The sequence below is a fragment of the Actinia tenebrosa genome, unplaced genomic scaffold, assembly GCF_029948245.1.
Source record: "Actinia tenebrosa isolate PJP-AT-01 unplaced genomic scaffold, QUT_ActTen_1.0 PGA_scaffold4__44_contigs__length_22323623, whole genome shotgun sequence".
Lineage (NCBI taxonomy): Eukaryota > Metazoa > Cnidaria > Anthozoa > Actiniaria > Actiniidae > Actinia > Actinia tenebrosa.
Genome location: NW_028292581.1, coordinates 9,851,491 through 9,877,442, shown reverse-complemented (window position 1 = coordinate 9,877,442; position 25,952 = coordinate 9,851,491). Strand labels below are relative to the sequence as shown.

Genomic DNA, 25,952 nt, shown 5'->3' with positions numbered 1-25,952 from the left:
TAGCAATAAATATTCCCAGGTGTTGGCTTATATCAATACAAAAAGCCTCAATGATACAATAAGCTACAATCCAGAGCAGTTATACATACCTGCTAATCATGGCTATATCAATAGTATAAGAGTATGGGTTACTGACACTAATAATCAATTAATCAAGGATGGTTTATATCCAATGCATCTAGTATTGGAAATCATATAAAAAATAAAATAGTAATTATAATTATATAATGACTGATTATGATACGATTTATCCTGAGATTCCTCAACCATCTGGGGAAAACTTTCGACTTCATAAAGTAAATATGGTTCTATCTCAGCTTGGTAGTGAGCTTAAGCATTATGAACATGTTAGAAAAAAATATTCAAGAGTAAGATCATTCTTTCATTCAACAGCTATAACTACAGGAACCCTAAGCGGATTATTCACAGCTTCTGGAATAGGTACTACCCTAACAGGGCCTGGTGTTGTTGTTGGAGCGCCTCTAAGTGCTGTTGGGGGTGTTCTAGGACTGGTTTCAGCTGGTTGTGGTGTTATGACGAAAAAACTCACTAAAAAGATCTCAAAACATGAAAAGACTATTCAACTCATCAAATCGAAGGAAAATAGTATAAATGATCTCGTGTCAAAAGCATTACATAACAATCATATAGATGAGAAAGAATTCGAACTTATCATGACTGAGCTCACTAAATACGAAAAACTCAAATCGAGTATCAGACGGAAGAAAAACGAAAATCTTTTAAAAAACGATGTGGATGTGAACAAGTTGAGAGAGGAATTGAAAAAGGAGCTTGTAGACCAACTCGTAAATCAAAGGAAATAACTCTTTCATTCAACAGAGATCCGTTTGGTGGTTATATGTATAAGCTAAGATATGACAATAACATAAACGTATAAAAGTTTATCTATTTGATATATATATATATGACCCAATTCCCTAAAGAGGTTTTACTAACTAACAGAAGGTATAAGATACCAGCGGTTGATATAAATGAAAAAGCAGAGATGATCAACGATTTTCTCACACCGTTAAAAATATTTGTAACACCATCTAAAAGCTTCGAAGTTAGGATGAATAATATATTAGAATTAACACCCCCATCGGTTCAAAATGTTAGTGACTACACTGTATGGATTGAAGAGCCGAATTTTAAATATTGGTCACAACAGCTGAATTTCGCTGTTTGGATTGCCACAAGCGGATGTGGTATCAGTCATAGCATGTTGAAGCCAGACACTCAAATTGGTTGCTTCTTTCGCTTTCATGTCTTGTTCACAATAAGACGTGTTCTCAATGATATGCAAGTACCGCTGCCGTGGGATGACACATTTGTATGGAATGGTACAAAATACAACAAAGGAGCTATAACCAGTTTATGCAATGAGTTTGGTATCGATTCATCAAACCCAGATTTTAGATTTAAAGGTAGATCAACCGAAGAAGATCAATTTAATTTTCATTATGTTAGTCCGTATAAGGATAGTTTAACCGCGTATTATACGTCGACCCACAAAGATAGAGGACAATACAATTACTTTATACCTGTCAAAGGTTATGGAATAACAAAACCGGGGTTATCACGCTTGAATCAAAGTATAGAGGCATTCGTCTACTGCATACTCGGAAGCCAAGTTAATACACGCAGTTCTATAATTGAAAATAGTGGTTCAGGTAAGGAAACCCAGGATGTTTTTAAAAAATTATTTGAAGACTCTATAATAGAAAAGGATATTTCCAAAAGTATACAACGATTTCAGTTTTCGATTCAGGAAGCAAAGGTGAAACTCGATTTAGCTATATCTCCTGGTTGTTGGTTGTTACCTTCAAAATTAGTTATTAATAATGACACAGTTGTTGGATATAATAATCAATTACGTAGGGCTACCAATGAAATGACATTTGGGGTTAATGATATTAATAATGATACTAAAAAAGTGATACAACCGAAACATGACACAGGTGGGTCCAAGATAAAATTACCACACCAATCCAATAAACCAGAAACCCCTAATAAGAAGCAAATCGTTAAACCCATAACACATGATAAAAAACCATTCATTAAACCAACGAAATCATCTCAAACACATGATATTAATCTAACAGCTATTACTGTCGTCGTTGCTGGTTTATCTTGGTATATGTTCCGCTAACCCAAAAATGGTTTAAAGTAATAACAATCTATTTATAATGTCCCTAATAGACACAGTATAAATATTATGCTGTCTTTACTATCATATGATAGTCAAACATGTAAATCATTTCTGACTATTAGCATTCTTCTTTTTTGGACGCTTGTTGGCAGACTTATTATAATCTTCTGGTAATTGCTCTTTTTCAATATACTCGAATCTATATCTATGTTTATCCACTTTAGAAATCCCATGGTGGCAATTATTTAATTTTTCGCACACCATCTTAACGATTCCAACATTAATCCCTAAATGCTGTTGTACTGCATACATACTACCGTAAAACGATTCCTCATCATCCTTATCGACATTGATAGCTTTAACATATTTCTTATTCCTATGATTATTCTTAACAAATGAATAATCTCTACCTTTAGCAGATTTCATACAATTCTGTTTTCCATCGATAATAACTTTATCTCTCAAATTTTCAGTCATAATTAATATATGCTTTATTTGTTTAAGCCATGTTTAACCAGGCAATATTTAAATCGGGTGATATCTGACTTATATTTTTAACCATCTTTTATTTCATTAATGATAATCAGGCGATATTTCAATCGAGTGATATCAAGCCTAAAAACCAGCAGGAAATGTCTGACTTATTTGTTTAACCCATGTTTATATCTTTAATGATACTCAGCTTGAAGTCCCTGGCTAATGTGTGCTCGAACCGGCCGACGACTACTACTCATATACATTTTGTGAAGCAAGCTTCCGATATGTTGTAGCTTCGTGCGCATCTGAGGACATGTTTTTGGTATCAGCTATTATTTAAACTAGGTCCCACAAACAAACAGTGCGTACTTTACAACTTTAAAGATAGAAGTCTGAAATCATCAGTTTTCATTTATTAATACTCTGATTTAAAGTATTATTTCTTGGATTCGGTAATATTTTTGAAGCACCAAAATATGTAAATTTTTGAAGCACCAAAAGATGTAAATTTTGAGTAGATTGGTGACGGCGCACAGGTCAAAGACAAGCCTTGTATCTTTTCGTTTGAATTGAGACTTTCGCATTGTCTTTAAGCTATGACATAAGAGCTAAATACATTTACCATAAATGTCAAAGAGCAGAATGAAGGTTTAAAAAGTATCCTACATTCAACATAGCGCGTACAGTAATGCTCATGTGCCAAAATATTTTACACCAAGTACTCTGCTCTCTGCGATACTCAGTCATTGTTTATATCTATTGTCGGATCTCTCGTTCGTTCGGCGAGACGTTATATGTACATATATGTTTTTCCCCAAAACACTACGATGTTTCAAAGCAAGAACCACTAAAATCTCAAAAAAACTTAATTACGATGTGTTTCGTCCAAGAGAATTTTAAAACAAATGTTTCCGTCGAAATTTGCGTAACACTTTGCAACGTGAAAGCGTACCGCGAGATCGCTCGTCTGCCAAGACCAAAATTCTTTTCAGCAATGCCACACAATAAATGGATAACGGGCCGAAACATCATCGCTTTCGAAGCGGTATAGGCTTGTTGCCTCTGTTCTCGGTAATTAACTCTTACTTCAAGGCTACTTGTCAATCATATATGGAACGGAAGTAACCGTGCTTGGATGTCTAGATACCAGTCTCTGCTCGAAAAAATCAGCGAACCATTTCCGCCCGCGTCTTAGTCAGACCCGGAAATCAAAACCCAAGCAGATCTCTCCCGCTCTCTCTGTGAGTGACGTGTTGAAGCCAGTAAAATGCTCCAAGACTTTCACTTCAGATCAGATAAACAGATTTTTTTACTGGGATACCTGTGGCAATTTTTTCTGTCTTGACGACAAAATGAGCATGTTGCGTAATAGTACCCAGGGGCCTTCAGGAACTTACCCAAGAGACCTTTGCGGGCATCTGTTATGGGGTTCACATCCATAATCCAATCAATTATCATGTACCAGATGTCAATCAATGTCACTATGTTGTCAAGTGATTATGAGAGGGCGGAGATAGTAGACGTGGCACAGGTTTATGTTTACGCATGCTCTATTTTGTTGATTGCCGTAATTCAAGACTGCCGATAACTAGAAATATTAATTTATCAATTTCGTAAACAAGGATTTCAAGCCTAGAAGATAGCGATGATTTCGAAGCGATTATTTCTAAGAATTTTCAAGGAACTTCGTTTTGGTTAACTATTCATGATTCATCTACTCGAGCAGTATTTTCTGCACGAACAAGCGAAGATCGATAATGAGAACAGGGTTTCAAGAGTCATAATTACGATAAGCGTTAGTAAACAAATTCGTTATTCTCTTAAACTTGACAATATAGATTTTCTTATAGCCTATTCATGTTTTAATCATATCCTTTTTAAGTCGTGGATACGCCATGTGTAGAAACGAGTTATTGTGAGGGGTCCGAATATGCAAATGTATCACGCACTCGCTCACTCGCTCACTAAGATGTTAGCAGATCCATAATTAAGGAGGCTCTGGATAGTTTTGGTCTGGCACACCTAGCCGCATTGAAACGGCTACAACTTCGTCTTGAATAACTCGATCTGCAAGCGCTTTTCACACAATGTTAGGAAAGGATTAAAGGTTTCAAAAATGATAAATTAGTTTATAGCGGCATTTTCGTTATGACGTAATGATGACATCATAGAAATCGTTAATTTACCGCTTATTTTTTCGAAAACTAGACCTAAACAGTTAACCTAAGCGACTTGTACCAGTCGATAGTATTCATCAAGGTGCCCAACATATTGCAATATGAAAAAAATGTATGAGAGCGTTTTCCAAGTACTCTATTACGCGACGAATATTTTCATGGACTTTTACTATTATTTCCAGCGTGTCAACTTTATACCCTCAAAATCGGGACTTTAATAATTTAGTGATTCAATACTTTTAGTACTAGAATATAGGTACGGATATAGACACTGTCCTTATTGAGTATGAATCAAATTGTGACTTTCTTTCTAACGTTATGGATTTTTTGATATGAAGCTAGATGACACCATTTGTTGTCAAAAGTGATAGAAAATATAGATAGATGAAAGCGGCATTCAAAAATCGTCGAACGATTTTTTTCTAAATGAACTCACTAAAAGATGTATCTTTTACAAATATTTTCCTTTGAAGTGCAAATGAAACCTTCGACAATACTTTCAGTATTGATTCTACATGAAGTAAATAGTTAATTGGTAAAATATTTCTTGATTTGAGTGATGCGTTTCTAAGTTACTGAGTATGAAGGTTTATACTTCCAATATGCTAATGATTGTGACGTCTATTATATAAGACTTAATTAAATATACAAAATCGAACTGGTTCATAGATACAGTATTTAAAAAGCATCATTATTTTATTCATGGTTTACATGAAAGCTATTTAAAATTTTTATTTCCAAAATGGCCAGCATTTTAATAGAGATTACTCCACGGAAAGTGCCACCAACGATTTTTATAAAATAAATTAAATAGTACGCACGCTGTGATTGGTTGATAGCCATGTTTGCATGAGGGTATGTAAACACAGTTGTGACGTCACAACTTTCGTGTTTTCCCGGTACAAGTTCAAAAATTAAAAATTTACAGTTTCTTTCGAGGGAAAAAACGCCCCCAAAAATGTATTTTGAAGACGAAGTTCCAAATTTTGACTTGTGTCAGGGCCACAGGCATAACCCTATGGTCTCATGCAGGTCTTTCTGATCGTAATATCATGACAATCTCTCGTTGGTCACCGCAAAGAGAATTCCCTCAGAAGCTACAACACACGTCCTCCGTCAGGACAGCTTCGGTTGTTCAGCGACGTGCTTTCTCATGATTTAAATGCACCACCCGATAAAGAATACAAGTATTTCAAGGAAACAGTCAGCAGCTTCAAACGTTTTCCAGCGATAGCTCTTCAGCTCCACAAAATATCTTCTCGAGGCAAGACGAAACAATCAACTTCGCTGCCATGTTTTCTCGCTGTCAAATTGAGCAAAACCACGTTTCTTTCAACCGAGAATTCCATTCACAGTGACACTTGTTATCCACTTGTTATTAAGATTTCTATTCAATCTTTGGACATTTCTTTGTATTTGTTTTAAAGTTTTAGAATGATAAATGTTTAAAATAGCTAGGGATTCTTTCTCGCTTCACATTTGCCTCCTCGTCGTTTATTACACAAAATTTGATTGGCTAACGATCGAAGTTCGTGATGTATGGAGAATTTGTATTTTGATATGAGAATCAAATTCAAATAAAGATTTATTTTCTTGCAAGTGGTAATGTTTTCCCTTAGTATTTATTTTATAAAAGCAATAGAAAACTTTTTTCTCTGTGTTTACATAGCCTGATAGCAACACTCGGGGGGTTGGGAGAATTCTCGACAGTTATGCAAACCCTCGACTACGTCTCGGGTTTGTATAACCGTCTCGAATTCTCCCAACCTCCCCTCGTGTTGCTATCAGGCTATGTAAACACGGAAAAAATTTTCTATTGCTTAATTATTCACGAGTTGCGCAGCACCAAAAAACGAACGAGTGAGTTTTTTGGTGCTTAGCAACGAGCATACTAATATTTTATGTGTTTTTGTATAAAAGATGTTTCATAGGGAGGGGACGGGGGAACACATAACTCGGGGGAACACAAATCTCTGTGACAACGGATCTATCCATCGATCTCGTGTACTTCGATTTCATCACTGGAAAATAATCGACTCTTATGTGATGCGCCGTTTTCAAGTCGCCAAGACGGATCTATCCATCGATCTCGTGTACTTCGATTTCATGTAAGTAAGGTTGAAAAATACTTCATATTCTCTTGATCCATCGATCTCTTGTACTTCGATTTCATCTACGTATAAATTTAATAAAGTAAAATTCAACTATGATCAATGAAATCCATATATTTTGTTTTAACATTAACAGTTTTTTCTTTGCATAATTATTAGTAACATCTTTGGGTGTAGCCGACTTTTATTTTCAATTGTTAAATTTTAAACTATATCCATATCATTTATGAATAAGTAAATTCCTTTTTTCACAAATCTTGCTTATTTTTACAGACTTTTTCTTCTTCTTTGTAATTCAATTTTTAGCTAGACGATTTATAGGAACGATTTTGATTATTTGTATTGAGCACTGATATTATATTTTTGTTCGGTTGCTTCAGCTTGATTCCATGTGTACGTTAATAACCATAGTTACAGTGCGACTACTCCAACCAAAGCCACCTGCACAAATTTTCTACAAATTAACCAATCAAAAGTAGGAATCTGAACAATAGAATTGCTACAAATCGGACACACGGCTGAGAAGACTGCCGGCACCTTTGTTGTCGAATATAAACGTGCTGTTGCATAGCAACATGGTGATAAGATCTAACATGTCAGCCTGATATATCTTTGTCTGGAAGGAACAGACTGTAATCATAAAGACTGTGTTTTATACGGTTTCTAATTTGCTTTCCTGTCGTATTTGAAGTTGTACATTACTATTTTTCAATATCTTTGGTGATACAAATCACTAATTCGCGAAAATATATATACATATATATTACAATTTTTTGTTTATCATTCAGTTTTACAAACCGGAACAACGGATAATATCTAAATTCAAAATTTGCAGCTAATCCATTGTCTAAATACTCAAAAACTATTGGATAATTTGTGGAAAATTTGTCGAGGTGGCTTTGGTTGGAGTAGTCGCACTATAAGTAATCGAGGGGTAATAACACAATTTTTAAAGCAATGTTTTTCATTAAACTTTTAAAATATTTTCATTGAAACTGTCGCTTGATATATGATAAACAAATTATAGCATGGAAAAGTTCTAAACTCTAAGACTCGTCTAAAATTAGCATAAAATGGTCGTGTGTGACAGCACGCAAGTCTTTTTTATAGTGTCCGTACCGAAGCGGATAGATATAACATACAAGATGCTCACTGATTAAGACGTGGACATTCGAATTCATTCAAAATAACTTTAGTTACCAAAGAACATAATGATAAAGTTTTCTGGGGGAAACTTTAAACTTAGACATTTGACTGGGACATTTGACTCGGACTCGGATCTGGCTCGGACTCGGACTTGACTCGGTAAATTAACTGAACTCGGGAAGTCAAGCGTGAATACAACAAGCAGCCGTGAGCGAAAATAGTTGTGAGCGTACTTATTCTTATTTGACTGCCTTAAAACCCTACAATGCATATGAAATTAAAGGAAAATATTTGTAAAAGATACATCTTTTAGTAAGCTTTATTTAGAAAAAAATCGTTCGAATTCAGCTTTCATCGATATTTTCTATCGCTTTTGACGACAATGGGGTCATTTCATACTCAATAAGGACAGTGTCTATATTCGTACCTATATTCTAGCTACTAAAAATGTTGAATCCACTAAATTAAAGTCCCGATTTTAAGGGTATAAAGTTGACACGCTGGAAATAATAGTAAAAGTCCTTGAAAATATTCGTCGCGTAATCTGACTTGGAAAACGCTCTCATACATTTTTTTCATATTGCAATATGTTGGGCACCTTGATGAATACTATCGACTGGTGCAAGTCTTTTAGGTTAAAGTTTAGGTCTAGTTTTCGAAAAAATAAGCGGTAAATTAACGATTTCTATGATGTCATCATTACGTCATAACGAAAATGCCGCTATAAACTAATTTATCATTTTTGAAACCTTTAATCCTTTCCCAACATTGCAGTGTGAAAAGCGCTTGCAGATCGAAGACGAAGTTGTAGCCGTTTCAATGCGGCTAGGTGTGCCAGACCAAAACTACCCAGTGCCTCCTTAATTATGGATCTGCTAACATCTTAGTGAGAGAGTGAGCGAGTGAGTGAGACATTTGCATATTCGGACCCCTCACAATAACTCGTTTCTACGCTTGGCGTATCCACGAGTTAAAAAGGATATGATTAAAACATGAATAGGCTATAAGAAAATCTATATTGTCAAGTTCAAGAGAATATAATAATTGTATGCGGGGCTAGGAAATATGATCATATCACGCCTTTCTTAAAGCAATTGAAATAGCTTCCAGTCGTTCGCCAATTATATTATCGTAGTGCTACCTTGGCGTTTAAATGTATGACCGGCAGTGCCCCAGAGTATCTTTCGTCGCAGTTTGTTAAACGCGCAGAAATAAGCAATCGCACTACTAGAAATTCGCAAAAACTGAATATTCCTCTCTTCAAGACGGCCTTTGGCCTAAGAACATTTTATTATAGAACAGTAAATCTCTGGAATTCTATCGAATCGTCCCTTAAACTGTGCAGAAATGTTAATATTTTCAAACAGTCGCTTAGATCTAAGTTATTACGGAAGTTCTTAGATAATTAGCTCTCCAGTTTATTAGTTTATTTATTTATATCTTCATACTTTCTTCATTATTTATAGAAAACTATTGTTTTACTGGGCCGGGTTGTTCAAGGCTGGATTGGCGCTAATCCAGGATTAACTCTATAGGTCTTATCATTAAGAGTTAAAACGGGATTGGCGCTGATCGGGCTTTGAACAGCTGGGCCCTGTAAGATATTGTAATATATGTTTTTTTCTTAATAATATTAATTATATTTTTATAAATTAGTAATTAGATATTTAGCTGACTTTTTAATTGTAATATATTGTCTTTGAAAAGCCCTTATGGGGAAAGATAATAAAGTATGTATGTATGTAATGATGAAAAGGTAAATTATACACCGTGAAATGTATGTATGTATGTATGGATGGATGTATGTATGTATGTGTGTATGTATGTATGTATGTATGTATGTATGTATGTATGTATGTATGTATGTATGTATGTGTGTGTGTGTGTGTGTGTGTGTGTGTGTGTGTGTGTGTGTGTGTGTGTGTGTGTGTGTGTGTGTGTGTGTGTGTATGCACGTAGAATAACGAGTTTGTTTACCACCGCTTATCGTAATTATGACTCTTGAAACCTTGTTCTCTTTACCGATCTTCGCTTGTTCGTGCAAAAAATACTGCTCGAGTAGATGAATCATGAATAGTTAACCAAAACGAAGTTCCTTGAAAATTCTTAGAAATAATCGCTTCGAAATAATCGCTATCTTCTAGGCTTGAAATCCTTATATATATATATATATATATAGAGGGAAATCGCGAGCCCTTTTCTAATACAGATCTTTTCTTTCCGTCTACTGTATTGTCCACAAAAAGGATCAAAGAGACTGAATTTGCTGGTATTACGTGTTTTAAATTTGTGACAGTTATCAGCCATCTTCCGCCCAGGTATTTTCATTGAAGAAAGAGGACTTGCATCGTTTTGAACAATGACAATCTCGATTTTCCGGAAAGAAGAAAATCGCTAGCGGAAGTTTTATCTAGCAGCTCTTGTTCGAGGTAATATGCAAAATAATAATCCATGTATTAAGTTGTTGCTGTTTATCTACACTTGAGAAAAATATACTATATACTTTTTTCTTCGATCGAGTATTTTCTTCGAATGTTTTACCTTTATTGTATTTGAACTTTTAAGATTTTTGTAAATTTGCAGTTTTTAAAGAAAATTACACTATCTGCGCTTTGGAATACTATAGGTTTGGCTTTCTTGAGTTGAATAAAATTAGTTTCTAACTATTTACTTGTTTTTGAATTGTCTTTAGCATTTTTTCCCTCTTTTTCCTCTTTATAAACCTACCTTCGAGTGACTTAAATAAAATAAAAAATATATATATATATGTATAATTTTACATTTTTGTTGTTAAAGTTATATGAAGTATACGTTTGAATTTTAAAATCAAGATTATCAGAAACAAGATACTCGAAAACACAAGGTTTGGTAATCTAGCAGGTCAGGTCAAATCAAGGACATAAGACAAGACGAAGTGAAACACGAATTTTTAGTGCAAATAGTAATGGCCGTACGTATCTTACTCAAACGTGGAGACTTAAGGAGACTTAATCTACGAATCTCACCGAACTGTGACAGGGCGTTAAAAATTCATGTCTCTACCACTTTTTTGTACTGACACGCTCACATTTGTAAGCCTCACTGTTGATTTGCGGCGGCAACTCGAAAATGGAGGTGAATAGCTTGGGACGTGCCTACAGCATAGGAAAAGCTCTACCAGAAGAATTCCGTTCCTTAATAATCGATGAAATAGTAGAAAACGGAGGCGATATATTGTAACGGGGTTTTTTCCCTGGAAGCTGCAATGACATAGCAAGACAGTTAAGACTGAATAGGAACACTGTCAAAAAAGATTGGAATACATTTTGTACTACAGATTGCAAACGGCCTAAGCCAAGTTCTAGTGGAGTAAAACACCTTGAGCCCCAAAATCTACCAGTTTTGTCTGTAATCACAGAGTGGGACGATCACGAACGGAACCACAGATCCATGCTAGGTGAAAGCCCAAGATCGAATTGGAATTTTAGAAGTTGATTTTTGCGGAGGGAGGAAAACCGGAGAACCCGGAGAAAAACCCTCGAAGCACGGGAGAGGTAAGCATACCTTAAGCATGGCAAGGCATAGCTAAGCATATCTAATCATACCCAAGCATAGTTAAGCATAGCTGGGAAAAGTATAGTAGTAATAAATTATGCGTTCGGTGTGTATATAATGAAGTAGAGAGAATAAGAGAAAAATATCAAATGCCCTTGGCAGGATTCGAACCCACGTCTTCGGTATTCTAGTCCGATGTGTTAACCACTACACTAAAAGGACCAACCACGCTGGTAACGCAGCCAGAATATGAAATGTAGGGTATTCGTGAGGAATACCCTCACGTTAGTTAAGCATAGTTAAGCATAGTAAAGCATAGCTGAGCATAGTTAAGCATAGCCGAGCACAGTTAAGCGTAGCTAAACATAGCTGAGATAGTAAAGCATAGCTGAGCATAGTTAAGCATAGCCGAGCACAGATAAGCGTAGCTAAACATAGCTGAGATAGTAAAGCATAGCTGAGCATAGTTAAGCATAGCTAAGCATATCTAATCATACCCAAGCATAGATAAGTATGGAAAAGCATAGGTAAGCATAGTCAAGCATAGGTAAGCATAGGTAATTATACCCAAGCATAGGTAAGCATAGGCAAGCATAGGTAAGCATAGGTAATCATACCCAAGCATAGATAAGTATGGCAAAGCATAGGTAAGCATAGGTAATTATACCCAAGCATAGGTAAGCATAGGCAAGCATAGGTAAGCATAGGTAATCATACCCAAGCATAGGTAAGCATAGATAATCATACCAAAGCATAGGTAAGCATATCTAGTCATTGGCAAGCGCAGGTAATCATAGGTAAGCATAGCTTATAATACCCAAGCATAGGTAAGCATAACTAAAACTAGCAAAGCATAAATTTAAAGCATAGAATAGTTCCCGGTGCATCCATGTTATAGAGATCGACACGTAGCTATCCCGGTGCATCCATGGTATTCAGCCATGGAGTATATATCGATTATTTTCTTAAGACGTCACCTATTAGTAAATACAACTATTTTACTTCAACTTGCATCTTTCCTTGATTATTTTAATATGAATAATCCGAAGATAAAACTATGTGCGCATCTGCGCATGCACAGTGGGACCCCATGGCGTCCACAAGTGCTAGAAACATTAGCTTAGCATTAACTGAGTGAGTGAGTGAGTGAGTGAGTGAGTGAGTGAGTGAGTGAGTGACACTTTTGCATATTTGAACCCATCACAATAACTCGTTTCTACGCTTCGCGTATCCACGAGTTAAGAAAATGACACAACAGTTAAGTCGACAAACTTTTACCGACGTTTTTCCAAATAAAACACGTCATATTCTAAATCCCCACACATTCTCTTGTAAATGTAGTGAGCTTGTATTGCCTGTGATTTTTCATTATGCAAAAGGTAGATTGCAGCGCAAGCGCTATGACACTTTTTAAGAGTAATACCGCTGATCGCTCGTCCTAGTCTTCCATTCCCCGTTCCCCATTATCGGTCATTCTCCATTTCCTGTTTTAGTAAGATCCACTTGGTTATGCAAGTTTTTTTTTGATTCGAAACAAAAAATATTTTGCCAACAGCAAAAAACACCCACAATGCCAACTCAACTCAGTTTTTTCCTCAAGCTCAGAATGGCTAAATTTTAAATGGGGCGTTATACATCGTCTGTAACAATTCACCTTTTGGCACTAGCCAGTCACGTAGTCACGCTTAGTTACCAAAAATAATAGCTGAAAACGCGTAAACTAGACCCAGTCTGGCGTGCTCCCCCCCCTCCTAGGGAGCCCATTTTAGATAAATGCATGCGCATAACGTTTCAACCAACTGTTGATGCATATCGTGGCAAGACTGAGACATTACATGCTCAAACCATCAGAATTTTTTTAAATGGCACAGCGACGACATTGATTATATAGGAAAACAAAGGCGCACACGAAAAAAATGTTTTAGTGCATTTTTTATGGATTTTTTAATGCTAGTTGCATGATGGAAAACACTATCGTGACCTTGAATACAAAACAAAATTAATAGAGAGTTTTAGATTGACGTTCACGGCAAACGTGTAACGTCGGTTGATCAGTGAAAAATTCTTTTAAATAACTGAAAAGGAATCGCAAAAAAATCCAAGTAGTAGAAAAACCAAAGAATATTTGTTTGTGATATGAAAGTTTGCAAGAGGTTAAGTAAAATACAGGAAAACGATGAAAACGTGGTCACGTATATATACAATTTGCCAAAGACAAGTTAAAACATAATAGAATATTAACTCCCAGCTTATAATGATGATGTATTATACAATTAACTTAGTTTTACAGAGGAAAACAAGTAAATATCAAGGCAGGAAAAACCCTTATGGCATGGGAGAGAACAAGATGACAGCAAGTCACTAAAGTAATTGGCAGTTTGTAGGACTCAAGATTGCAGTTATATTATCACATGTCAAGGTAAGTTTTAGTTTTCTTAGTTGGTAATCCAATCATCCCCCAGGGCCTGATACTCAGACTAAATGTGACTTTACCTCCCTCAAAATGAGTAACTGTGTCAAATGAAAACCATAAATAAAACCAGCACCTTCATGGACCACAGAAGTGGGGGAGGGAGAACGACATTTTTTCGTTATGACTCGACTAATGCTTTGACATCACTTTTTAAACTTTGAGCCTGTGTTATGGAATACTCTTCCCCAAGATATTAGATTATGTTCTAGTTTGGATAGCTTTAAGAAAAAGCTTAAAACATTTTTATATAAAGAGGCTTATGGTTAGTTTTTAAGATTAGTTATTCATTTTATATATATTTATAATTACTAGATTATTATATTTTTATAGAATGTAGTCATTAAGATAGTTTAGTAGTTAGATTTTTGATTATTTGATATTTCAGTAATTATTTATATTTGTTATATTGTTTGTAAAGCGCTTTGAACATAGGTAAAAGCGCTATAGAAATAAAGTTATTATTATTATTATTATTATTATTATTATTAAATATGATGCAATTGCTCGTCAAATTCATGGTACTGGACATCACATTTCCGAGAGCCTCGACTTCAAAACGTCAGGGGGTGGGGTCATTTTCACGGCTGGACCTCCCGAGTTTAGTCCCTCTCCCCTCCACTCAAAACCTCAGGGGGATGGGGTCATTTTCCTGGCTGGACTCCTCCAGTTTAGTCCCTCTCCCCTCCACTCAAAACCTCAGGGGGTGGGGTCATTTTCCTAGCTGGACTCCTCCAGTTTAGTCCCTCTCCCCTCCACTCAAAACCTCAGGGGAGTGGGGTCATTTTCCCGGCTGGACTCCCCCAATTTAGTCGCTCTCCCCTCAACTCAAAACTATGCTGATGTTTACCTTGATATTCGTTAATTAGTTATGGGCTGTCTGGTAAATTTCCATTTGTATTGGTTTCTAGGATGACATAAATCACAAGAAATAATTAGGATCGCGATCAAAATGGCAGATGTTAATGGCACAGATCAAGAAATGCCATTATACTTATTTATACTAAAGTTACTCAAAAATGAAAGTGATGAGTTCGAGAAATTGCAAGAGCTTTGCAAAAAAATCTCTAAAGTCTTGCCTGATTTAGAGATACCTAATAAAAGTAATAGTACGTTTAAAGCTTACAAAATAGATGAAAGAGCAAAACAGCAGCTAGATGAAAAGAGAAGACAAGACCTAGCGGACTATAGTCCTGTGGAAACTGAAGGTGATGGCTCTTGCCTTTTTAGAGCTTTATCATTTTTATGCTTTGGTCATCAGAACAGGCACAGGGAGCTGAGAGTCAGATGTGTTATAGAGATGGCTACTAATAGCGAAAATTACTATAACAACGAGGAGCTTTTAGAAAAGACAAGAATTGAAAATAATTCCCTCTCGAATAGAAATAGTGAGTCAATGAAGAAAAGCAATGCGGTCAAAAATAGAAAATCAGAAAATGGTTCCGCTCATGATGCATCAGAGTCTGAAAAATCAGAAGATAGTTCTGAAAATGGCAGCACTGAGGAAACTGACGAAAATATCCAACCCCCTGTAAATGATGGGATTAAGGAAGATTTTAAGAAAAATGTGTGTGAGACCTGTGATCCAACTGCATATACCGGATTCTGGGAAATACAGGCCTTAGGAGTTATTCTTAAAAGGAAAATTAAAGTCGTTTGCTCCAGTAGTGATGAAACAGGGCTGGAACAGGTAACCTGTGAATGAAGTTTTTAAAGTTTTAATGGTTATTTACTTTAGGTTGAAAATGTATACAATATTAACTCTTAAAAGGAGAAGGATTATCCATCGTGGATATAAATAAAAGATATCATTATACTATTCATTTGTCTCACGATTCTGGCAGTTAGGTGGACCGGGACCTCTGCCACAATTGTTTTTTTAAAATTTATTTATTTATTTATTTATTTATTTATTTATTTATTTATTTATTTATTTATTTATTCTTTATATACTTTAAGGAGGCTCGAAACGGTTTTTCTTGAGCGCGCGCGCGCTCTAGATCCAATCACGTAGAACTTGCAGAAGGAAACTTTTGCCCTCAAAAATTTTAATATTCAAACTGAAAAAAATCAAAAACTGTACGGTTAAATTTCTTCAAATTTTTCATATGGAAAAATGTAATGAACATTCTGTAAGAGGAAACTATCCCAAACAAATTTTATTGATTTTTATGAATTCCCTCTTACAGAATTTTTCCTTTTTTCGTCTAATAATAATAAAAAAAAAAGATCATGATACAAAGTTTAACTATTCTGGTTTTTAAAAGATTTCACCATTTGGTTCATCAGTTATGATTTTTTAAATGAACATTTTTGATGGCATAAGAAGGGTTCTGATGTTGATATAGCAACGTCTGACGTCATTTTTTCATGGCTCAGTGTGATCTTTGGTTTATAGTCTTTGGCATTCCGGTGTTTACTTGCTGTCATATTATAGCCGCATTAATTTTTTTAGTTCATAATTGCAACTGTATGTGAAGGCACAAAACACTTTCCAGCCTCCTTAACAAAAGTATGTTACTTTATCATTCACTATTTTCAATCTTTATGACAATTGATAATATTAAACAGATAGCACATATAATGACAGTCATACCTCACTCTTGATTATTCCAGATGCGTCACAAAAAGTGCTAAAAAAATCATTATTATTCTTTTGATTTTTAGCTTGAAAGAGCCTATGGCGTAGATCTTGAATCTGATGAGCCACCATTCACAATCATGTTTCTCTTGGATAAAAGGCATTTTGTTCCACTCATACCTAAAGGTAAGTTATATGCAGTGGCGGATCCAGGGGGGGGGGGGGGGGGGGGTTCGAAGGGTTCCACGGAACCCCCCTTGAAGGTTTGATCTTTTAGGTAATAGAAATATGTCTTATATAAATTTTGCTTAAAAGTATCCACAAGGATAATGTTGAACATGAAATGATAAATATTTGCTGTTATAATGTTTCATTTACCTTTAAGTTCCGTTACTAGATAGTAAATTAGGTGATTAGAGCCAATTTTTTTGTCAGACATCGACTAAACAAAAGAGAATTATACACAGTTTAAGAAACGGAACCCCCCTTTGAAAAACCCTGGATCCGCCACTGATATGTATGTTTCTCACTCACTTTTACAATGCCTTAATGGCTCAATATGTACATACTGAATAGTCACTGCGACCAAGTGATAAGATGATTAAAGGCATGTTTTCATAACTCTGTAAGCACATGCTCTTCAAAACATTGTGCTTTCCAAGAATGTCATAGAAAATTCTTGGTTGGCTCCTCAAACCCCCCACCCCCCGTCAGGTTAAGTATAGTCAATCTAAAGCATGTATACCGGTAATTATTATTATTTATGGTTAAGCAAGCAAATTGCAAATTCTACATCCCATATATAGAAGGACGGGGATGCTCGTAGGGATTTTGAAAATGACCCGTAAAAGGTACCAAAAGTTCTTTCTTGTAGTCATATCAGTGGCAAGTGTTCACCCCTAATTGGTACCAAATGACCTAATTTTACAGCATTTTAATTAGCTTTTCATTTAAAAGGTACCAAATAGCGAAAATTAACTCCTAAAAGGTACGACCAGCATCCCCGCCCTGATATATGGGAGTCACCCCTATGGGTTCTACAGGAAGGATTGGTTATGTTATCCATATCTCGTAAGAGCTGGAGCTACTAACATTCACCATTTGATTACATCAAACAACAAATGCCGGTATCATGGCACTCATAAATGGTATCTCAAATGGAAACAAAGCATGCATGCATGTGATTAAGTTTGTGTTGATTTTTTACGTGTCTGATATGGCCTACCTACGTGTAACCCCTCTGCCCTTTACACCTAAGAAATTACAGTAATTAATTTGCTAACCAATTATATGTTAACGTTGCTATGTGTCCAGTAACTTGAAGCTTAGAGTACTACTTGATGAAAGGACTTCAGCTAGCCAAAACCTCCGTGGAAGGGGAGGGGAGGGGTGGGGGGACTCTGCCTTTAGTATCGAAGTTGCCAAAGGTCAAAAAATACCCCTAAAGAAGCACATCTGTACATGTAGTGGTTTGAAAGTATTAAAAGTTCTCTAATTTGCATTGGATTTCTTTCTGAACACCCCAAAGGTATCCAGGTAACTAATTATAATTTTTCAAAGTACACGGGTAACTGATATTTTTTAGACAAAAGTCTTCCACTCTCCTTCCACCCTTCCTAACCCTGTCCCTGTATTGAAACTAGCTGTATAGATGAATGGCTGTTAGCGGTGCCTTGTTTTGTTTGCCTTGCCTTGCCTTGCTTTGTTTGCCTTGCTTAGTTTGCTTTGCTTTGCTTTGCTTTGCATTGCATTGCTTTGCTTTGCTTTGCTTTGCATTGCTTTGCTTTGCTTTGCTTTGCTTTGCTTTGCTTTGCTTTGCTTTGCTTTGCTTTGCTTTGCTTTGCTTTGCTTTGCTTTGCTTTGCTTTGCTTTGCTTTGCTTTGCTTTGCTTTGCTTTGCTTTGCTTTGCTTTGCTTTGCTTTGCTTTGCTTTGCTTTTCTCGAGAGAGAAATTATTTTTATTCTATTTGCATATTTAAATAGAAAAAGTACATTCCAGCCTAAAGCATCGTTTTAAGGGCATAGTCATGTTGGTGGAAAAGTCTGAACATAATAATTTTTCTACTTTCTAAAATGAACCTTGCCTTACAAATTCTAAAAGTCTTAAAATTGCATTCAATTCGATGTTTTTGCTTTAGAAGTCAAGGAAGAAGAAGACAGTGGTCGGGGTGACTCCTTAAACGATTCTAAAGCTGAGAATACGACCCCTTTGGAAACAAGTAAGTCAAAGAAGACGGAAGGTTAAACATCTAACGAAAAAGACTTCAAACCGCCCCAAGTTCAGTTTCAAATCAAGTTGAAAAGACGGAATGCCCGATTGGTTTAATTTCTATAAGTTTTGCGATGTTGAGAAACAACTTTGATATGTCAATAGTTTGCTAACCAATAATTTGCCTAATGTTGCCACACGTCCAGTTACTTGAAGCTTATTAGAGTACTTGGAGAAAGACTTTAGCTAGCTAAAATCTCCCGGGAAGGGGTTGGGGTTGGGGTGGGGTTGGGGTGGGGTTGGGGTGGGGTTGGGGTGGGGTTGGGGTGGGGTTGGGGTGGGGGGGGGGGGATGGGTGGGTGGGTGTTAATATGCATTGGATTTCGTCTTTAACAACCTTTAAAGTTTCCAGATAACTATCCTTAAAAATACAAGGGGTGCATTCCAGACACTTTTAGACAATATAGTCTTCAAATAAAATAAATTGCCGTGCCTCGAGAAAATAAATAAATAACAAGGCACCGCTAACCGCCATTTATGTCAGAATTGAGTGATGATTAGTGGTCACCTATTCACCATTTTCCATACATCGGTTCACTGGTCAAACACAAAGCACTCAGTCGAGGTTGCAAGGTTCAAATTCGCCGGAATAATCCTTTGAAAGTACCTTGGCGCCTCGCTTAAACGCTTTGTGTTTGACCAGTGAACCAATGTATGCAAAATGGTGAATAGCTATTTTCGGCACTGGTGGCGGAGTGATGGGGGCGGAGTGATGGGGGCGGAGTGATGGGGGCGGAGTGATGGGGGCGGAGTGATGGGGGCGGAGTGATGGGGGCGGAGTGATGGGGGCGGAGTGATGGGGGCGGAGTGATGGGGGCGGAGTGATGGGGGCGGAGTGATTGGAGGGGCCTATTTACAATATAAAAAGTAAATTCAAGCCAAGTTGGTGTAAAAATCTGAAATTATTTTGTCTTCTTTCTAAAATGAGCCTTGCTTTGCAAATTCTAAAAGTTTTAAAATTACATTCGATGTTTTTGCTTTAGAAGTCAAAAAAGACTCTGGACTGGGTGACTCCTTACTGAACGAGTCTACAGAGAAGGATACGCCCCCCCTCGATGAAAGTACGACAAAGAAGGCGAAAGATAAAGCATCTAACGATGCAAAAGTGAAAAACGAGTCAAATAAGAGTATTGAAGGCAATGATCAAGAACCCTTCAAACCATCCCATACAAGTACACCTAAGAAAGCGCCGAAAGATAAAGCACCTGTCCAAGAAAGTGATGATGATGGGAGAGTTGACATTACTGATAATCATAATCTTGATGAAGTTTTGCACAAGCTTAATAATCTCTGTGGATACGACATAAAAAAACGTTTGCATAATAAAAGACTCACTCTTGCAACATTAAAATCTCTCACTGGCCCATATCAGATGGCGGACCCTGAGATTTTAGGCATCCTAAAGACAGACACTGTTATGTTTGTCAGCAAGCTTATTGAAGTTCAGTTTCAAATCAAGTGGAATACAGAAGACGGAATGCCCCAGGAGTTTAATTTCTATGATTTTTGCAATGTTGAGAAACAAACTGCAGCTAAAAATAATAAAAAGAAAACTCCTGGGAAAACTGTACACCTCGCGTACGCCCCTCGGAGAGCGCATGTATTCACAGAACTTTACAGAAGGGCTTTTGATATGAGCGAAGCTGAATACGAACAAACCTTTTGCCCTGATCAACGTAAAGAAGCCTTTTGCCCTGATGTCTATGTCAGAGTTGAAGAGGGCTGGGCCAGACTTCATTTTGCGAGTCAAACGTGTGTCCAAGTCGACTTGGAAGAGCTATTCCATTGGATGCATAAATCATTGCTGAAATTCGTCTCAGAGGCTAAAAAACTTAAGATTACTCTGACGCCGAATCCAGAAGACAACTTTTCGAGAGTAACAGAAGCTATTAAGGAGCCTACTCTTTACTGGGCTGTGCTGCAAGATATTGACTTCAGGTCAGGTGACCACCTAAAGCTGCATAAGATTGGTGAAACACAAGTATATGTGGGCAAGGCCAATGGAGGCATAATGAGGAGGTGGATACAAGACCCTGGTAGCCACTCAGAACAAATGATGAAGTGTATGAAATATTTGATATGTAAACAATGTATGAAATGTAGTTATTGTAAGAAGAAATGTTCTTTTGATGCGGCAAGATTGGAGGGCATTCAGTTAGTAGATGCGAGATTGCTGCTTGCAAAAATCAGGAATGAGAATCGTGCTGTTTTTCTAATACGAACATTTGAAGAAACAGAGGATCTCGAAAAAGGTGAAAAACAGCACATAAAAGGTAAGAGAATTGTCAGAAGAGACCGAAACATCGTTCCGTACAAGGATATTAATAACACTTGGATCCCCAAGGAAATGCAGTATGGGATGAATGGACGCAGCTAGAGAGACTCTCTCTCTCTCTCTCTCTCTCATATCTAATCATACAAGTCTTTGAGTAAACATTTAAGACTAAAGCTAACTAATGCATAAAATTAGTATTTTCTTCTTCTTCTTAACAATATGAAACATTTACCAGTCTTTATACAATTATTGGATGAGGTTGAGGATAAAACGGCCGAGGTCTTGATAATTTACGATATCATGCGAAAACCGAATTCAATAATTGTCTTGTCAAACCTCTGTCAAACCTACCATTGTTCCAAGACCAATCGACTGTCATGTAAATGATGGATTTTTTTTTTCTTCTTTCTGTGTTTGTTGTAAGCGGATATTCTCTTAGCATCGCTGGTACGTCGTGATCGCTGCAAAACGGAACCAATGCCTTGGATTTGGCAGCTAGTTTGTAGTATAGCTTGTCAGATTTGGTTCTGTCTTTCTTTCCTCCTGCCACATGGCGTGCAGTGTAGTCATGAACGCAAGATAGGATAGTGTGCAATGTAAACCTGTTTGGTAATTCGAAGGGAGCTTATTTGTTCTACCGCAACTTTTCTCTTATTAGTTTGTAAGAAAATTGCTACTTCTCTCGTCGTCTGAAAAAAGAAATTAAAAAAGACTACGTTGTTCCTAGCTGTGTTCCATTCTGTCACCGGCGGGAAAGTATTGCCTAACTTCTAACAAAACAAACCGATCGAAAAAAAAAATCTCATTCAGACAAATAGAAAACTTACCGTGTCTGGATCCTCCCAAATCTGAGTTTCGTCTACATCGGGGAGCCGTATCCCTACTTGCTCAACTAGTTTGTCACTGAAAGCTTGACTGTCGTCCTCCATAATTCTTCTGTCCTACTCGCTCTCTAGCTCGCGAAAAGCCTATCGAAGTGTCGCCATGTAATTAGGGCGATTTGATTGACGGCTGCAAATCGCCAATCGCCAAACGCAACACTGAAATTGGCGGGCGTGTAGCAATGCATACAGTGGTGAACAAAAGACACAAATGGTCTCTTGTGAATTTGTCTTTGTATGATGAATAATCTGGTTAAGTGTTTGTGACTATTAGTCACTAAATAGATACTATTAGTTAGTATTTAGTTTGATTTTATTTCACGGTTTAATTGCATCCGCTCCATTGAATTGTGTTTTATCAATTCAATAATACATTTCTGCAATCTGATTGGATCGCAGCAGTGCGCTTTTGATTAGACAAAAGGAGTACAATTAAATCGTTAATTGTACTCTGTAGACTCTCAACTAAACTGCTCAATTTTGTTGAGTGTATTATAATCCAAAAATCGCACGATCTTCTCGTACAAGTCGGAAAGACTCGTCCAATTTTGAAAACTTCCAAAACAGCACTCGTACAAATAAACTTTCGAATTGTACTCGAGATCGTGCAAATTGCACTCCACTCAGTTTAATTTTAGTAGGAAATTGCAGCTTGCAGCACGTCGGAATTCAGCTCTGTCCTCCAAATTGACCTGCTTTGAAGTCACATGCAACGAGTCTATACATATTTTATGGCGAGACGCTTTACTACTTTAGACATCCTGCACATTTACATAATTTTTTATTGTAGATAGATTTAACGATTTTGTAATTAGTGCATATATAATTTATGTGAATAAATTTACTAATTTTTAAAAATTAAAGTTGAAGTTGAAGCGCGCAATCCGCAGACGAGCAGCGACTTTTTCGTCTGCAAGGGTTTCAGACTCTCAATTCTTGATTTTCTATGTATGAATTGGCTTCGTATCTCCAGCTGATCTGAGAAAAAATGTTAGCCAATCATAATGGAGAAAATTTGCAAAACCGAGGTGTCATTTTTCCTCTTCAAATCACGGATTTCCCGGTCAAATGAAATGAAATAACGTTGCTGAAACGCGCTTGATAACAGTGATACAATAACTCATGAGTTTTATATTTTTACTTCAATAGCGGGCATGTTTTTATTTTTCACTGGTCAATTTTCACAGGCTTCATGACACCTTAGTTTTGCAGTGACGTCATTTCTACGTCACTATCTCAGATCAGCTGGGTCATGTGTCATGCCATTCCTGGACGCATGCATAGAAACTCTCTTAGATAAGACCAGTAAGTATTGTTATTGATACCAGTAAGTATTGTTTTAGTTCAATGTTCTATTGTTTTGGAAAAATACTTTGGGTGCTGTTATCTTAAGAGATCTTTATGCAAACGAGCCCTGGACTTCATTCATTACCTGTTTACCAACCTGAAATGCGGCGATTCAGATTATACGAAGCCATCAAAACCACGCGACCTTATTGTTTACGAAAAGGTTGGTCCTAATCATGGATGTGTTAGGAACAGGACCCACAAATAACAAACAAAAGTAAATTCTGATCTCAGTAAAACTGGCCTGGGCTGAATTATGTTCATCATACTATATCAATTTCGTCCCTTATAGCACCTTATTCGTATTATGAAATTTTATAATCTTTTTTGAATGGAAAGTAGAGCCAAACAAAAAGAAGCTAGACTGCTGAGATCTAACTGGCCCTGAAAAGCGCTGGCGTTTCAGCATACCAATTTCCACTCTCTACTACCAAACTACCCAGATGTTGGAAAATGATTTTCTTAAAATCATTGTAGCCTGCGTTCCATCCGGCCTTTTCGTAACGGAAGACGTAACACCATACATGCGCGCTTTATATCATCATATTCCTGAATTTTTAAAACTGTATGAAAATATTGCATATCTCAATCAACAAGGCATTGAAAAGTAAAAGATGATAACATTGCATCAAAGAACTACTTTCGCTCTTCAAACGACATTAAGGCCCCGTCCACACGTATCCGGAAATTTTTGTATCCGCAAATTATTTTTTGCGGATACGAAAATGTTTGCGTCCACACGCAGCGTATTCGAATCGTTTTTACCGTCCACACGTATCCGTTTTCGTGAAATTTGCGGATACGGACACAAAAATTTGCGGACACGTGTGGACGCAACCCGCATCCGTAAAAAAAATTTGCGGATACACAAATTTCCGGATACGTGTGGACGGGGCCTAAAACAGCTATTTTTGAAGAGAAATAGAGTTCAACTCCTGGAAGTAACTGCTTGCGATTGAAAAAAATCCTTGTTGATGTTCGAACTGTCAAGATCGTAGGCATAACATTAAGACCTGCACAAAGCATTGTAAACTATGTGACTATTCAGTCTGCTGGGGACACCTCGACAGGCGGGTAGACATGTGGATATAGAAATGCACATCATTAAGACGTTCATGGTAAAGTCGCAATGTATTTGTTTTGAGTTTTGAGTGTTCATCATGGAATGTTTTATTCCATTTGGGTTTTGGAAAATAAGTATTATTTTCATTTCTTTTGCATGTATTGTCTTTGGTTACCATCACCTCTAACAATTGTTAACAACAGCAAAATAAGAGTCCTCGATTTCCGATTTTACATATTTGCCACCAAATATTTATATTCCTCTATTGAGCCTTTAAGAAAACTGATGTCTATTTGTTAAACATATTGAATTATTATTATGGCAGTATATACTTCTGGATGTCCAGACCTAAGCTTCAAAGGCAGTTGGACGGAAACCTTAGTCAACTAACAAACAGACTAAAGCTTAACTGAAACTCCTAAAAGTAAAGTGCACTTCAAATAATTCAGAAATTAAAAAAAGGGAATGTAACGTCTGGGGGTAACTCGAGAAGTAAATATTCACCTGAGAGTGAGAACACTAGTCATTTAGGACTACTCAATGCCTTTCATAATCGGTTCTGTGAAGTACATGTAAATGCTAATATATATATTTAGGCATATATACAGTCAATTCAAAAAAAACGTCGTCGACCGGCTCAAGCCTACGCGACTGGACCGAAAGGAATATGGGGAAAAATCACTGAAGCGGTTAAATATTCGTTCTGAATTAATTGTCCCGCTATAATAAGATAATAATGGCGAGAAACAATCCATCAAATGCATGTCTTTGGGTTTAGGGAAAGAAAAACAAAGTAGTTATGATTCCGTTCACAATTTCGAAAATATGAAGGCAATAAAAAAATGTCTCCTTCAAAACTTCCCGCTCGCCTACGAAGGTTCGTGCTTTAAACCAGGCATAACTAGTCAGATAAAACTATAATACATTGACATTTTCGACAAAAAGACAAAGAGATACATTGATTTGTCATATTTTGTAGTTTCGGTGCTCTTAAAAAATCTCATAAAGTCGAACAAAAATACCTACAAAAAAATATTTTTGCTGGGATACCTGTGGTATACCAGCTATAAAATGCCTTTGTCTTTTTGTCTTTTTTTTCTCCGCGCCCATAGATGGATTTAAATGACGTAAACCATTACCCAGAAGACCTTTGCGGGTTTCTGCTATAGGTTTACCGTCTATGTGCTGACTAATTAGCATCTGCCTTGCTGTTAATCAATGTCAATATTTTGCGAAGTGATTAGGAGGGGGAGGAGCTAGATTATCACGTGACACAATTAAAGTCTACGCATGCTCTATTTTGCTGACTGCTGTTATTCAAGACTGAGTCGGATTAGAAATTCTAATTTCTTTGTAAAAAAGAAAAGGTGACAAGGATTTCCAAGAAATATTAATATAATGGCCCGTAGCTTAATTATATTTCACAAACTCCGTTCGAAATATATGAGAAAACAATAGGTAGGATCCTGC

General features: G+C 36.7%; 1 protein-coding gene across 2 annotated transcripts; it reads left to right on the top strand.

Moving 5' to 3' along the window:
- Positions 1-1,414: 1,414 nt before the first annotated feature.
- On the top strand, positions 1,415-22,923 carry LOC148907022 (uncharacterized). Of its 2 annotated transcripts, none has more exons than XM_089036949.1 (6): positions 1,415-1,673; positions 13,880-14,016; positions 14,979-15,757; positions 16,735-16,834; positions 18,786-18,866; positions 19,900-22,923. In XM_089036949.1, exons 3-6 carry the CDS (start codon positions 15,020-15,022, stop codon positions 21,291-21,293), a joined length of 2,313 nt encoding a protein of 770 aa, XP_088893075.1. In that variant the 5' UTR covers positions 1,415-1,673; positions 13,880-14,016; positions 14,979-15,019; the 3' UTR covers positions 21,294-22,923. The 2 variants fall into 2 exon arrangements, with proteins under 2 accessions (XP_088893075.1, XP_088893074.1); XM_089036948.1 differs by lacking the exon at positions 1,415-1,673 and adding an exon at positions 6,746-6,914.
- The last annotated feature ends 3,029 nt before the right edge of the window (positions 22,924-25,952 follow it).